Raw genomic sequence first — 17,197 nt, 5'->3', positions numbered from 1 at the left:
TCCTTGTGAACCTCATACCAATTTAAATTGGATTGATTGAAAAATTTAGAAATTAGAAATGTAATTTTGGGGACACCGCAAACATTTTGAATAATAATTGTTTATATGAAAAAAGATCCTAAGACTGTTTTCTTCTTTAATAGTTCCTGAGATCCCTATAAATACCGTCCCACTAAAAAAAAGTTTTTTTAAAAGAAAGAAGATAATGAAGATTGTTTATGGCTTGTTAAAATTAGTCACACATTTATATTCTTATGATAAAGTGGAACAGTAATACACTCAGCGAAATGAGATAGCGAGTATTTCATAAGAAACGGGAATAACCCGACATATGAGGAAAATGTTGCCAGATTTAAGAGATAAAATACGTCCGGTAAAAAGTGCCAAATCTAGAGACTTTTTTTCACTTAGGCATAACCCGGCACCCAATTCGCAAACTAGTGTGGTAGTGCCACCATAAACGTAGGTATTAAACGTCGAATTCTTATGCAAATATTTGTTATTGCAGTGCTCCTTTCTTATGAGTTTTGTTGATTTTAAAATTATTAATAAGTGCAAAATACACGTTATTGATTTTTCTGGGTATTTCCGCTAAGTTGAAAATTGATGATTTTCATGATTTAATTCTGTTGATTTGATTTTAAAATGAACGTTTTATAACGTAAGTAGGTTCATTTCTATTGTTATATAGAATTTATAGACTTTTGTAATTATTTCTGAAAACCTCGGATGGCTACTAAGGGACTTCCCCCTACTTTACATCGCTAATCGTCTGCATTCGTAACCAGTATAAGTGAAATCTTCGACTACCCACACTTTTTACGGATCTCAAGGTCATAATATACTGGACATTACTCGTAGATATATTTTGAGACCATTGTAAACTATGACGTCATTATTGATGTATATAAGGATCTGTTCTGGAATAAAATAACAGTGCAAAGCGTGCAAGGAATCAATATAGACTTGTTATTTGTATTTGAGTTCCAGACAAAGCCACAGTGAGTACTGAATAACTATTTTTGTGCCCTCCGGCCGGAAAACGTTGACTTTCGGCCCGCTGCACCTCTTTCCGGCTCCGTTGTTAGGCCTTGGCGCCGCCTCGGCCGATCTCAATCTGAAACATTTCTTACTTTACTGACTCAAACTATCTCTATACCTAATTTTATCTAAATTGTTTCAGCAGTTTAAGCGTGAAGAGGAATTAAAAAAAAGTACCTAATAATTTTCATATTTTGTGTGTTTTTACTTCGGAATGGGGTCATTATGATATCATAAATGAATTCGACATCCCCTATTTATATGAAAACGATACCAAACTTGGCCTAGTAACTAAAAGATATACAATCTTACTTAAAATTTTACATCAAAAATCTCGGTGGCTCCACTTCTTAAATCCATCCTTGGGTCCTAAGGACTACTCCTGCCAAAGAAAATCTCTTGTTCACGCAACGCCGTATTTTAGGACCTACACTCTCGACTATTAGTGTAAAAATAGCGTGACGAGCGTTCGCGTTTGCGTTATATCTATTTTTGTATGGGATTTTTAAACAGCGCGCCAAGCGGGACGTTTTGGAAACTCAAAATTCCATACAAAATGATACTTACTTAACGTGTTCGCACACGTCACGTCCCGGTATCGAATGAAATTTACACCAGTGCACCATCAGTTTTGCACTGACATAAACCCCATCGAGAACGTAATTACTTTCTATGCATCTCACTCGTACTCGCATATTAGTGTAGTAGTGTAGTAGATGTATAGAAAGTAAATTACATTCTCAGTTTTGACACTGTCAGAGACTCATGGTACGGGCTTAGGGGTATAGATAATTTATTTATCTAAGATAAATATTTAACATTACAATTGGCGATGGTCCGATACCTATATTTTAATTTTTAATGTTCTGCAGTTTTATTCGAGTCGCTGAGGTGAAAAAGTTTTTCACCTATACCTCCAGAAACCAATAAATCGCCAACTTTCTTTTTCAGAAATGCCTAAGAAGCTGGATGCCGCCAAGATCTGGCCTGGAGGTTGTTGTATCCCAACTATACCACCAACACTGCAATTACCAAACCCATTTCCTGATTCATTTCCAAAGACCTGGCTCTTGCCCGGACCTTTTGAACCTTCAGGTGGTGGTTGCTTTGGGACAGGAAAGAAGTAAATTCCTATGACATAATGTACGCATATTTGTAATAAAGATATGTGGTTCTACGATGTATTTTCATTTTAAGAGCCCATCAACGTGCACACTAGCGCCACTGCTAAATAAGCGGATTATTTAAATTTAACGAAAGATATTTAAAAAAGGAGGCCGCTACGTTCTGTATCTTATTAAAGTACCTTTTGAATACAACAAACTAGTTTTTAAGTTGCTGGATTCGTCAATCTATGCGTCCAAAGTTAAAACGGCCGTTTTTGTTTTGAAATCATAGATCGACGAATTCAGAAAGATAAAAACTAGCTTGATGTATTCAAAACGTACTTTAATATAAGAACAGTACGAAGCGGCCTCCTTTTTAGGGTTCCGTAGCCAAATGGCAAAAAACGGAACCCTTATAGATTCGTCATGTCTGTCTGTCTGTCCGTCTGTCCGTCTGTCTGTCCGTCCGTATGTCACAGCCACTTTTCTCCGAAACTATAAGAACTATACTGTTGAAACTTGGTAGTATTCTGTGAACCGCAATAAGATTTTCACACAAAAATAGAAAAAAAACAATAAATTTTTGGGGTTCCCCATACTTCGAACTGAAACTCAAAATTTTTTTTTTCATTAAACCCATACGTGTGGGGTATCTATGGATAGGTCTACAAAAATGATATTGAGGTTTCTAATATCATTTTTTTCTAAACTGAATAGTTTGCGCGAGAGACACTTCCAAAGTGGTAAAATGTGTGTCCCCCCCCTGTAACTTCTAAAATAAAAGAATGATAAAACTAAAAAAAATATATGATGTACATTACCATGTAAACTTCCACCGAAAATTGCTTTGAACGAGATCTAGTAAGTAGTTTTTTTTTATACGTCATAAATCGCCTAAATACGGAACCCTTCATGGGCGAGTCCGACTCGCACTTGGCCGCTTTTTTTTAAATATTTTTCGTTAAATTTAAATAATCACGATTATTTAGCAGTGGCGCTAGTGTGCACATTGATGGGCTCTTGAGGGCTACTCTCTGAAATTGGTATAATATGATTTGTGTATCTGACACCGTAAGATTGTGAACCCGTTAGTTTATAATCTAACGTAGGTTAGGTTAGGTTAGTTTATAATCTCCCTGCCGTCAGTTTATAATTTGACTAGCGAGATTATAAACTGACGAGTGTTTACAATTTTACGGTGACATATCTATTTGCTTCCCAAAGAGTTTTAAGTCATAATTTATTGTTTGCTCGCATTTTCGTTAGTCATAATTCATTTGGTTCAGAAACGCGTCACTTTTAAGGATTTCCATAAAACAAACCTAAGCTAATAACCTATCTATAGGATAACCTTACGAAAATCCTGAAAGGTGAACGGTTTCAGTTTTATGACTACCTAATGTTTAATATCTGGGAGACCGAGCTTTGCTCGGAAAACATATAAAAACTCAAAAATGCGCGTATTCCCAGAGATAAGACCTAGCTAGATCGATTTTTCGCCCCCGAAAACCCCCATATATTTTATACCTTTAAACGAGCAATTCTTGTTTATTTATTTATTTATATATAAATATCGGGGATCTCGGAAACGGCTCTAACGATTTCGATGAAATTTGGTATATGGTAATGGTATGGTAATGGTATTGTTCAGTGCACATGCACAGAACACGTGACAGGCGCCCGCGACCCAGTTTAGTGTGGCGATGCGGCCGTCCGCACTACTCCGCACAAATCAGTGTACTTTTCGGATTCTTAACGATCGGGTGCATTCAAAACAAATAACTATTTTATTAACATTTATTTAACATTAATATTAACATTTTAGAGTTAACTTATGTAACATTGTAAACCAATAAACATTTTTACTGAGACTCTCCGGTCTTTCAACAACCACCGCAAGCTACCATCCTCAACAGGTATATCTCCCAGATATTTTAGTAAAATACGAGTATCACTAACATAGTATAAAACAAAGTCGCTTCCCTGTCTCTCTGTCTGTCTGTATGCTTAGATCTTTCAAACTACGCAACGGATTTTGATGCGGTTTTTTTTAATAGATAGCGTGATTCAAGAGGAAGGTTTATGTAATATATATAATATATATGTGGTAATTTGTTAACCCGTGCGAAGCCGGGGCGGGTCGCTAGTAAATAAATAAACAAGAATTGCTCGTTTAAAGGTATTAGAATGATAGAATGATAATATGACAAACAATAAATACATTCTCACTCAAAACTTTATGGGAAACAACGATTTCCATATGATTTATTAGACCCTTTGACCGCCAAAGACTCACGCGCGGCTACGGCCCAATGTCAACCTTCGTGCATTCCGACAAGGTTCACGATGACGTGCCACGCACGACAGGTGTGGCGCTCAAAGGGTTAACCCTTATGAGAACAACGAAACCGCTCTAGTACAGTCACCTGCAATAATATGTTACGCAACGAAGGCGGCAAAAATATCTGACACGATCTTACTTGTAGAGCCATAAGAGCGTGTCACATATATATTGTTGTGGCTTTCGAAGAGTATAACATATTATTGCAGGTGACTGTACTTGGATTCCACCACTAGCATTTAGGGTTCCGTATCTCAAAAGGAAAAAACGGAACCCTTATACGATCACTCACATGTCGTGCGTCTGTCTGTCATGCCCGACCATTCCCCCCCTTTGTCTCCGAAACTACTGGGTCTAAAATTTTGAAAAAAATACACAAATGGCAGGACAACCTATTAGAAATATGCAGTCAAGCGTGAGTCGGACTTAATGTACGAAACCCTTGGAACGCGAGTCCAACGCGCATTTGGCCGGTTTTTTTGGGGCTAACGCTCCATCTATGTACAGTCAGCATCAATAAAGTAAGGTTAAGCACGGAGACTGCCATAATTATTACATAATCTAAAAGATTTTTCTTCTGTCTCAATAGAAATTAAGGGCTCCCAGAAAAGTGGGTTAGGTTAGGCAAAGAGAAATAAGTAGTTACTTGTCCCTTGTCTCTGGGTTAGGTGGTTGGGTCAGAACTCTGACCCCGCATAATATTTTGTGTAAAGTATAACGTTATACTAAAACCAAAAAAAGCCAACATGCAATATGTCTATTACGCAGCGAGTGTGATGGGCACCTTTGCGCCGCGTGTTGCTTGGGGAGGCCTCTTTCAGTCGTTTTTATATTGCGTTTTAAATTTTAGATTTGATGATATTTGTTATTAAATATATGGAATCTATTATATTTCGGTAGATATTATATAAAGATAAACATTATATCTAGTAAGTACGGTTTATATTAAATCATAAATGATAACATAACAAAAGCAACATTAAATAAAACTTACATTATAACATGTAACAATACATTAAAACGCATTATAGCAAGTGTATGATATTTTTATATAATTAATTATATTAAACATTACGCACCAATTAATAACACTATTTCTCAAGCTAATAATTTAAAACAAAGCAAATTTTTACGATGATATAACCCATTTGCTTTCCACACGCGATCCTAATCACTCATCAATGAAATGCACTAAATATGACGCGTGCGCATACTCACACGTCACGATAAAAAATTGAGCATTCGAAGCCGATTATCATTAAAGAGGGGGCGTAAAGCCAGAAAATTAGAAGAAAACAAAAGATATGGCACACTGCGCCATACTTGCGACGGAAGATTTGGCCATCGCGCTTGTTTTTATTAACTTTTTCACCTCAGCAGCTCGAACAAGGGTACTTTGCTACTTAGAAACAGTGAGCAAAATCGCATTTTGCTCACTGAGTGAGAGAAAATGAGCAAAATGCGATTTTGCTCACTGTTTTTAAGTAGCAAAGTGGGTCCCTTGTTCGAGCTGCTGAGGTGAAAACTTAATTATTGGTATCTTAAGAAAACATGAGTGAATAGGTAAGTGATGAAGAAGGAATACATTTTTCGGGTTCTCTAATATGTTCTCACTGCTGAGGTGAAAAGTTTTGTGAACTACACGAGATCAAAGTTATTTACATCTCGTGCGCTTTTGAGTCCCTTACCTACTACGCTCAAGATTCTAAATTAGATTCACTCGCTACGCTCGTGAATCTAGTATCGAATCTTTCGCTTGCACGGGACTCAAAATAAGCACTCGAAGAAATATCAAACTTTGATCTCTTGTTGTACAAATAACTATTATCTCTGAAAATATACTTTTGTCTAAAATTTTGCTCGACCGATCCCTCGGCTATATCACCAGCTATTTTATACTAAAACTAGCGACCCGCCCCGGCTTCGCACAGGTTAACAAATTATACATAAACCTTCCTCTTTATTTTTTACTTTTATCTCAGTTACTCTGAAAATATACTCCTGTTTAAAATTTTGCACATCAGATCCCTCGGCTATTTCACTAGCTATTTTATACTAAAATTATACTGCTATGATTATGCTGCGATATAAAACAGAAAATAAATTAAAATTAATAGGTCTATAGCATGGTCTAATAAAACATGGTCTTCTCTTCCCAGAGTGTCACTTGCCTACGTCACAATAACATTGCCACTTTATTTCAACATAACATGTTACATGGGTACATTATATCTATGGTTAATAAGTTAAAATATTTCTTTATAATTTTATAATTTTCATTTATATGTATTTTATCTTAAATTTTACAATAACACGTCATTTTTAATTATTCGTTAGCAATATCTTCCGATTCACGAAAGAAATTTCAGACGTTCGGGTAATTCTGTTTACACTACTGGATAGCGCTGTCACATTTGACAATCCGCCATTTTGTCCCTGACCGTCATCCTTGTCGAACCCGTGTTAATTGTTATTTCCTTCTCGCTCAGTGTCAGCAGTCGCAGTGTTTTCCAAACTTTTCACGTCGTAAGCTTGGTAATTAATGTTTTGTTACGAAAATGGTTGGCTGCTCTATTCGGAACTGTAAGAGTAGGAGTGAAAAGTGCAGTATAGATTTGTTTTATTTTACTATGTTTTTACATGAATAACTTAAAATGAATGCCGTTAAAATAATTTTCACCGTTGGTTAAAATTCTCCCACATTTTAAAGTTTGAGAACCTGTAAACAGCATGATGACGTAGGCAAGTGACAGTTAGGTCATTCGCGAATCTCGGAAGAGAGTACCAGGCGGAGTATATTATTATACCATGGTCTATAGTTTTGTTATATTTGCTATAGAATTTATCCGTTTAACCTTTTAATTGGTTTTGGTACCTAAGTGTGGTCTGGGTGGACGCTGGGTGGAGGTTCGGGGGGGCGTGCAGCGTGGCGTCGGGCTCGCAAGTGATTTGAGCAGCATGTACTAAGGCCGCTCCTATACGTTTGCATTTGTTTGACATGCACGCCGCGCGCCGCACGCCCCGCCCGCCTCGTTTTTACATTACTTTTTTGGCAAATATTTATTTATTTATTGAAAACACGTATACATGACATTACAGTGTAAGTATAACTAATGCGCCATTACAGTTAATTTATAGTTACATTTAAGTTAGAACTAGTATTATAATACATTTATAAGATTAATAACCATAAATACTTATTTATTATCACAGTAAAAGTAATTTCATCCTATCTAAACAGCTCTTACGCAAAGCGTTACAACAATTACTAATAAACCTAATCAATCACTATTTCTTTATTTCATTAAGTAATCATGTAATTGAAAATACCGATGAGAAAAAATCACTTTCTTTGCTCAATGCAATGGAAACGCATGAATAACCCATATTTCCTTCCTTTCGTACTAGTTATATAGCAGTTAGCAGAGTGTGAACTCTTAATCGAGGACCGACGCAGGCCGAAGGAGGTCAAGTTATTTATTAAAACTATTGATAAGGTTGGTGTCTGATAAGGGTTGAACGAACTTGAGTTGAGAGTGAACTGTGGTGATTTGTGCACGTTTGTGAGTTTCATGTTACGTCCCGCGACGAATGGTACCTGTGACAGTTCATTTTAATATAGAGTAGGTGACACGTAAAAAAATTGTGACATTTTTTGAAGTTGAACACCTTTGTTTATTTAAAAATGTATGTTATTATAGTATTTTATGTAACCGTTGTTTAAGAGAGGTCAAAAAAGGCGAGTGGCGTGAGTAACAATTTGAGGCGAAGCCGAAAATTGTTAATAAAGACGCCACGAGTATTTTTTGACTCGGTTAAACAACGTTGCATACAATACTTTTTCTACGACCAAGAACTTACTTTGAAATAAAATTGTAAATTTAACAAATATTTTTCATAGAAGTAGCAAAAATGGAGGGTACGGGCTACGGGCGGAAAAAGAATGAATGAAATTAAAAAAACATGTCTATGGTTCACTTATTTGTCACAGATGACATTTAAAATAAAATGTTGGCCACAATGTATTTCATTCAATATTTTTTAAGTGGTTATTACACGAAGTATCTAAAAAGTGCCAAAAAGATACTGGGTGTATGCACAAATGCTTTTTTGGGGAATAGACTAAAGACTTGTCTTGACAACTATAAGGTAGGGTTTTAAAGGTGTGTGCTCGACCCTTTAAATGGCAAATAAAAGTAAGGGAGTAGAAAAAGTAATTAAAATACGGTAAAAATTTATTCAATTACTGTTAAAAAGCCCAACAAAAGAGACTAGAAAGAACTGTCATGGGGACTGTCATTCGACGCGAGAGATAAGTCATCTCATTTTATGTACGGTCAAGTGTAAAAATATGGGTGTAACTTACTCAAAAATATGTCCCGTAATTTTTAATTCGCTAAGAGAAGGGCTATGGGACTTATTTTTGAGTATGATGAGTGCACCCATATTTTTGAGTACCTATGATGAGTGCACCCATATTTTTACACTTGACTGTAGGTACAACACCTTAGTTTACATGCCTCTCATTTATACTAAAGTTAATTTATTTTATTAATAATTACGTTTTTATTAAAGAACTAGTAAATAGTAATAATCAAATGATTTAATTAACAAACAAATAACTAGATGTAATGTGTTAATTAAGATTAATTATTAAATAATTAATACTTACAAACAGTCATAATTACTATATAAATACAATAAACAACACAAATTGGTACCTACTGAATAAATGAAACACTATTTTTTTCTCATTACTTAAAGATAGGGAAGAAAAATAACAGAAATTTCGTTATGAAAATTATGTTCTTTTGCTTAGATGCGATTGTTACAAGCACTTAGGTATTTATTTAAGTGTTAATAATTTTTGGTTAACTTAACACTTAATTAAGAAATATAATGTATGTATTTAAGTTTGTTAGGTATTTCAATATTTCACGCAATCTAATGATTCCCTAATCAAACTGTTAAAGTTTAAGTTATTGTAGCCTAATTATTTTGTATCAATGTTGTATTACTTTAAAAGAACAATAATTTTAACATTTACTAATCTATGTACTCGCAAATCATAATAAAATATGCTCTCGATTCATCTATCGCTAAGATAACCTCGAAACCTATGAACTGACATGTTTACTTTGTTCCAGATATTTATACAATGCTGCCAATATTACTATTAATGCTATCAACAGCTTTAGCCGACAACTGCTCGTATATATACGACGGCCAGCAATATACTAGATCCTCAATACTAACCATAAAAGGTTTACCAACAAACCTAGTGGTCAACCCAAACAATAAAGATCTTCACTTCACATTGATTGATCTAGAAACCCTACAAAATGACGACATTCAAACCAAAATGGATCAATACATACTTAGAAATGGAGAACCAATCAAAATTGACGATATTAATGGGCAAGCAGCAGCGGTTGACGTCAAAAATGATAGAGTATACATAGGCACTGATGATGGATTGACTTTGTTGAACAAAACTGACAAAGCCAACTTTGTTAGTTTAAAAGACGAAGACATAGTCCAAATATTCAAACCAAATCACGGAGATGATCTATATGTTGTTATATTCCCAAACAACGAAGTATTTAAAGTAAATTTAAAGAAGAATGAAAAGAGAAGGGTCCAATATGTGCCTTGTGCTTTTATCATAGCTGTCGATGCTGATGATAATATATTTTACGAATGCGACTCCAAATACGTCAAGGTTCTACTCAAAGGGTTCCATGAACCTATTGAATTTGTTGGAATAGCTAAAAACGCTGCAAGAGCTATAGCTATTGAGGATAATCATAGAGTAGTTTTAGCTGCTAACGATGGTCTGTATCACCTAAAATCAGATAATTTAATTCCTAAGAAGCTAATGGACCTAGATTTTGTGCCTGCAGGCATTGCGTTCGAGGATGATGACTTCTATATATCTACGAACGGGATGGTATACAAATACAGTAATGACGATTGTGAGGAATAAATGATTTGAGAATTGTGATTAGTTTATTTTCCCATTTCCTTTAAAAAAAATCATCATCATCTAAATCATCTTTTAGATCATATTACAATATTTTCATAAGTATACTTCATCAATTTTCGACGAAACCTAATGTCAACTGGGGCATAGTCCCCAGATCGTATTTGTATTAATTATAAAACTTATAAATCGGACACTGTACTGTGTCTTTTTCCACAAATAGGTACTTATTACAATCGAAAAATATTAAATTAAATATACCTAATAGTGATACTGGTGTTAACTGCTCATAGAGCAGAGAACAACGAACCGCTCTAGTTAGATATGGGCGTCTGACATCTGTTCATCGGTGGAGGTCAAAATGCCAGGCCAACTAATCTATTCTATTGGAAAAAGGAGGCATTCATTTTCCTAAGTACCGAAGTCCCATAAGTAGTTTCTTTTAATAATTTTATAGAGGGTCGATGCTATGTATATTTTATCACCAGAATAGACGACGTTACGCATTATTGCGAAAATATAAACCGTAGGCGGTATGAATAATCGAATTGAAACTGTTGTGAGACATACCTACTAACATTGAATAATTTTACAACATGACACATGTTGCGCGAGTGACAAATGAGTGTAAACCGTAAAATTATTCAATTCAAAGCTATGAATAATCTTAGATTCAACCAACAAATCACATCATTCAATGAACTTGGTCACTTTTTCTTTAGTGTATGATATCTATTTCAGTGTAAATCTAAAGCACTTTACACAGTTATATTCGAATTAAATACATATAGATATTCGTAATTCTTCTTACACCAAAACTCTAAACTCTCTCTCTACCTAAAACTTGCTTCTTTTAAGTGGCATTCATTTTCTGCCCTCCACCGATGTACACCGCCGACGAATAGCTGCCAGACGCCTGGATCTAGCAATAAGGGTAGCACAGTGAAATAACTGTCTAGTTTCGTTGCTTTCTTTGGAAACCATACCGCGGCTAGCTTGTTTTTGGACATATGCCTCCTCCAAATCCGCCAAAGACTTTGTGTTCATTATACAATTCAATTCATCCCTTCTATTTTCTTGCCTTCATATTTCCATTGACATCATCCTCTAGACCTTGTACACCTTGACTGATTTGCTCTACAACTCCTCCGAGCCAAGTCTTCGGGCTATGTGTCCTGCCCACTGCCACAAGTAGGTACCTAGAAATAGAGATTTCATCTTAAGTCTAGGAAGTATTTTTTGTTGATACGAATAGGTGACAACATCTTTTGTGATATAATAGAATAGGACGCATCTTCATATTATACAGGCTGTTTTTTTCCAGAAATTTTGAGAACAATTTGACACAGAGTTAACGGTTTCACCGGTTAACCCCGGGTTACCATTACAACAACAAACAACAAACAATACACGACAATAAACGTGCAGGAAAAAATACCAAAAACATTTCAACGGAACTTAACAATTTTTGAAAATTTTCTTTGGCAAAATGTTAAGGTTGTTTCGCTCTCGGCATATTTCTCGTGGATTCAGCGGATTAGCCACGTGGCAAAAGCAGCAAATGCCACGGGCCCCGCGTTTGGGGGCCCCGCGGCCATACGCATTATGGCCCGAAAAACCTAAAGGGGCCCCGCTGATTATCTCAGTCCGGCGGACGACATCTGCCTGTCAGTTAGTGTAACGCTACGGCTTACGTAGGCGGACAACGCGCGAACGCGGCGCGGCGCGGCGCGGCGCGGCGAGGATGAATCAAACCGTTGATAAGTATAGGTATGTCCTACTCGTACGTGAGCGATTTAGACGCGAAGCGGCGCGGCGGCCGCGCGGCGTTCGCGCGTTGTTCGCCTACGTAAGACGTAGCGTAAGGCCGGAGTGGACGCTCAAAGCGGAGCGTTCGGCGGGGCATGCAGCGTGGTGTCGGGCTCACAAGTGATTTGAGCAGCGTGCGCTAAGGCCGCTACTATACGTTTGCATTTGTTTAACATGCACGCCGCACGCTCCGCCCCGCTGCACGCCCAACTCGAGCGTCCACTCAGGCCTTAGACTTAGAACAAAAAGTTGACAGTTATCAGCGGACTGATAATCAGTGGGCCCCTTAAGTTTCACTTCGTCCGACAAAATTAAAACAATCCATTGTAGAATTTGCTACAGGACCTGTGCTGGCTTAATCCGACACTGTCTATAGTTATTAGTTCATTATGCTGAGTCGTGACCCCTTTTAGCACCAAGCTGTATGACTTAATGATTGACCTTTAATGTAAAATGAAGAAGAAGAAGAAGAAGAAAAGCATTTATTAGCACAATAACATAACTAAATGGTCTAAATGGTCGAAAATAGTTTAAATGGTCCTCACTCAGCTAGGTGTCACGGTATGAGCCACATGGCACACTCCGCGACGCTGATTTTCAGTAAGGCCCAGTGGATATAATTTAATTGGTGTTAAATAAAAATATTCTCTCTCTCTCTCTCTCATTGTTATTCACAGATCTGACATCAACCTGTATCTCTTTCAGTCGGTATTAGATCAATATTATAAAACAATTCAGTCATCGAATGACGGCTAAAATGTTTTATAAACGAGACGGACCTATGACTTCAGCAGTCGTGATCTAGTTGTGAAAGAGGTGAGAGTTCTTTTCATTATTTTTCCGTTAAACAAAACGGAGAGTTCAAAGGTCTTAGGTAATAGTTATTTACAGTACATATGGTGCAACTTTCCCGCACTAGTGCGGAAATAAGCAATTTCCGTGGCTATGTCAAAAATTTTTTGGGGCGTATGTACTGTAAAACGTTGTACGATACACGTGCGAATAGGTAATTCGCAACTCGTGTCGATTTAAAACACTCCCTTCGGTCGTGTTTTAATTGATCACCACTCATTCCGATTTTCCTGCTTTAGCTTTCCGCACTTTTATCGTAAATTTATTTAAAGGACGGAGCTATATAGTCGCATAACTCCGTCCCTTAGCAATTCAGTTTAGGTCCCAAACAGAATCTGGCCCCAGATCTGATCTGGCTGACTGTTCGTGCATTTGCCGAGTGTTGTAAAAAGTCGTACCTAACCATAAACAAAAAAAAATAATGTTTAGCTGCATATTGCCCAATATAGGGGAAGTCCGGGCATAGTGAACACCTTTACCTTTGACTTGACATAACAGAAAAAAATAACGAGGAAGAAATGAAAAAAGTATCAATAATAAGTCTTTATTTAATAATCTTTTAATTTAAAACAACACTAGCCTCCAATGTTTAATAGTTGCTGCAATTTTGAACAAAACGTAAAAAAAGATACATTATTCGCTTTGCCCAGGGTGCTGGGCAAAGTGAAACAGCCCCCCGGGCAAAGCAAATATTACTCATAAAATCTTGGTGAACTTAATAACTAAGTGAAAATTAATCAACATAAGATCATTTCGATAATATTAATTAGAAACAGCTGTCACAAGTAACTTTTGATATATTTTCACTGATTTCATAAGCATAAGTCTTTACGGCATTTCTAAAGACATTTTAACACAGCGAATCCACGTTCTGATAGCCATTTCCATGACGTCTGTTAGCCAGGAGCCATTATCGATCTTTTTTTGATATTTATATACCATCTGTAACAAAATATTATCATTAAAAAAAATTACCTAATAAATTCAAAGTGAACACGCTATCCGCTTTGCCTGATCCACTTTGCCCATTCAGTCAGTTAAAGAAATTAAGAATTTCAAAAAAAATAACCGTTGGATTGTTTTAAAAGAAATGCGTTGTAAAAGGAAGATACTATAATAAGCAATACAAGCATCTTGAATTAAAATTCGAGATAATTACTGTGACAAAATAACATACAATGTACTTACCTTTCAAAATCGAATATTTTGCACTAAAAACACATTTTGACTCGTCACTGACGACGCTCACAGCGACCGCTCCCTGTGACGCTTGCCGCTCATAGAGCGAAGGATCCTGAACATCATATAGGCGCGTGGTGCGACAAAGTCGAATAGTTTAGGATTGGGAGCCCGAATTCGCTTTGCCTGGGGTGTTCGCTTTACCCGGACTTCCCCTAATACGGCTGGGGTTTGTTTTTACACGTACCTATGAACTTTGAGAAATATTATGTTTACATTTTTCCCTTGCTCCTTTGTAACTAGGCGATAAATGTGAACTTATTGACGTCGACTGTACCTCTTTAACTGAAAATCGTGACAAAAACAATGACCAGTAAAACTGATTACAATTATATGCATAGGTACTTCTTAAATTTCCCCATCCGAATGCCTGACACTGCCCTATTAGCTGGCGCATTTATTATAATAGCTGCAGAGATGATAAACAAAGTGTATATTATAATATTTAGGATGTTAAGAACTGGGACGCTTACCTTATTTTGCAGAGAAAATTCGTAGTTAGTTTTTTAATTGGTATATATCAAATGACTTCCTATTGTTAATATTTTATATACTTAGGATTAGGTACATCGGCCGAGTCGAATAGAACATGTTTGGGATGTAAACGCCTGACAAGATAACACGGGCAATGTAACTAAAATATTTAACAAATCCAAACTGGACTCGCACTAAAATAGGTAGATACGGTCGCCATCAAATATATCGGAGCGGCTAAGGCGCTCACAAATATCTGAACACGCCTCTATTTTCAGGGCGTTAGAGTGCGTGTTCAGATATTGTGAACACCTTGGCCGCTCCGATATATCTGACGGCGAATGTACCTATCAAAATGGTCAAACCAATTTGTCAGTCAGTAAGATCCAGGAAAACTATACTCAACCTTTTATTGGGTGCTAGTACTAGTGTAAGACAAAAATAGTATGATTCTCTCCGTCTGTTTGAAATGAGACAGTCCTTTGACAAACTATATTATTAAACATTGTCAATGTTTTGTTTCCAGAATCATCATGCGTTTACTAAAGGACAGCTTCATCTCTGTCCTGCCTATCTTTGCACTCTTCACACACTCTGCAGAGGCTCAAAAATGCGACCGAATCAAAATCGGGAACGAGTACTACAAGAGACAACTCATAGCTACCATAGACGGCTACCCAACAGGCATCGTCATCGACCCAAGGAGTGACAACATTTTTTTCATCCTCCACAAAAGAAATTACACCAGAGGAATACATTTACTCAAGCACGGCGCTTTGGGTATCAAAGAGATACCAATCGGCGATGACATGACAGGCCAATGTGTCGCTATAGATGTCCCAAGCAATGTGATCTATTTTGGGACAAACCAAGGACTTGTTACCTTCGACTCTACTAGAGATATCGTTGCTTCAGAGAGACCTATAGGCGATGATGACATTCGTTCTATATTCATAGATAAAACAGACAATCAAATGTACATGTCCACTGGCCCTAATCATGAAATCTTCAAGTTTGTCAATGGATCTTATGCCGTAAAAAGGTACGAAAAAGTCATGAAAGCATACAGCTTTGTGCTAGACGCTAACGGCAATGCGTTTTACGAATTCGTCGACGGAAGAATATACTTTTTCGCTACTGATTACTATGAGCCTATACAATATAAAGGTTTTTCTAGAGAACTTAAATACATACTAAGATTAAACACGCAAGACGAAGCTATTGTAGCTGTAAAGGGTTCTCTGTTTAAACTAAGTACGAAAAGCATATTGCCTGTGAAAATTGGACAGCTAGGTTTCAAAATTACTGGGTTAGCGTTTGATGCAAAGAATAATATAATTGTTGGAACTAAAGGGAAGTTGTATAGATATAAGCCGATAAATAGTAATGATCCTTGTCCTGCTGACGATTATTTTATGGCCACTATTTAGAATGAATCAGTCTTAGTTAATCCGAAGATACAGTTACTAACTTACGACAACTGTCTTCTTCCTCGCGTTATCCCGGCATTTTGCCACGGCTCATGGGAGCCTGGGGTCCGCTTGACAACTAATCCTAAGAATTGACGTAGGCTCTAGTTATGTAACTTATACGACAACTGCATTTAAGAATAAATCCATTTCTTATTTATGTATTTTATTTTAGAAACATTTTTAGTTTCAATAATAAATAAATATATTCTGGCAAGCCAGCTTTGTCACTAGGAAAGGGCGGCAAATTTTAAGAAACGCAGGCGTGAACGATAAATTAATTAATTACCTATTTTTTTGAAATGAAAACTTCTTTAGCGGCGCTGTGCACTTTTTGTGATAGGGAAAAAATGTTAAACTCGCGAGAGCGTAAGACGTAAGATGTCATTGACTTTTTGTGATGGGGAAAAAATGTTAAAATCGCGAGAGCGTAAGACGTAAGATGTCATTGACTTTTTGTGATGGGGAAAAAATGTTAAACTCGCGAGAGCGTAAGACGTAAGATGTCATTGAGTTTTCACTTCTGTCGGCACTCCCGGAGTACAACCCGTTGTTTTTTTTTTAATTTCTCACCTTTTTCTAGTGAAAAAGTTGGCTTGCCAGAGTAGGTATATACCTAACTTACAATATAAATAAATAACCTGTCCAAGAAAAATACTTGTAGCATTTCTAGACTAGAAAGTAATGACGTCATTTAGAAATTAATGAGGGTTTATGAACACACAAAACTAAAAAAAAACATAATAACACTTACTAAACCTAGAAATTAATTAATTATAGTTATAATGTTAGTACGGTATAGTTTTCCACAATTTCAGAGAATAGGATTCAATGTTCCGTACCAATAGTTATAATAGTACCTAATAATTATAATATACATATA

At 36.5% G+C, this 17,197-nt stretch overlaps 2 protein-coding genes across 5 annotated transcripts; both read left to right on the top strand.

Annotated features, from left to right (window-relative positions):
- The first annotated feature begins 980 nt into the window (after positions 1–980).
- Positions 981–10,488, top strand: LOC134658833 (uncharacterized). 4 transcript variants are annotated; one of them, XM_063514503.1, is made up of 2 exons: positions 981–1,001; positions 9,636–10,488. In XM_063514503.1, the coding sequence occupies exon 2, from the start codon at positions 9,647–9,649 to the stop codon at positions 10,472–10,474; it is 828 nt and encodes a 275-aa protein (XP_063370573.1). In that variant the 5' UTR covers positions 981–1,001; positions 9,636–9,646; the 3' UTR covers positions 10,475–10,488. The 4 variants fall into 4 exon arrangements, with proteins under 4 accessions (XP_063370573.1, XP_063370571.1, XP_063370572.1 ...); XM_063514501.1 differs by lacking the exon at positions 981–1,001 and adding an exon at positions 2,126–2,184; XM_063514502.1 differs by lacking the exon at positions 981–1,001 and adding an exon at positions 7,931–7,985.
- A 4,879-nt stretch (positions 10,489–15,367) lies between these two features.
- On the top strand, positions 15,368–16,302 carry LOC134658723 (uncharacterized). The gene has a single exon (XM_063514373.1). It carries the CDS (start codon positions 15,379–15,381, stop codon positions 16,273–16,275), a length of 897 nt encoding a protein of 298 aa, XP_063370443.1. The 5' UTR covers positions 15,368–15,378; the 3' UTR covers positions 16,276–16,302.
- Positions 16,303–17,197: the final 895 nt, after the last annotated feature.

This window comes from Cydia amplana, chromosome 23 (assembly GCF_948474715.1).
Source record: "Cydia amplana chromosome 23, ilCydAmpl1.1, whole genome shotgun sequence".
NCBI classification, from domain to species: domain Eukaryota; kingdom Metazoa; phylum Arthropoda; class Insecta; order Lepidoptera; family Tortricidae; genus Cydia; species Cydia amplana.
The sequence above is the reverse complement of the archived record's forward strand: the minus strand, read 5'-3'. Positions and strand labels throughout refer to the sequence as shown.

Coding starts and splice junctions, on each gene's coding strand:
- LOC134658833 (XM_063514503.1), top strand. CDS start 9,647: ATGCTGCCAATATTACTATTAATGCTATCAACAGCTTTAGCCGACAAC.
- LOC134658723 (XM_063514373.1), top strand. CDS start 15,379: ATGCGTTTACTAAAGGACAGCTTCATCTCTGTCCTGCCTATCTTTGCA.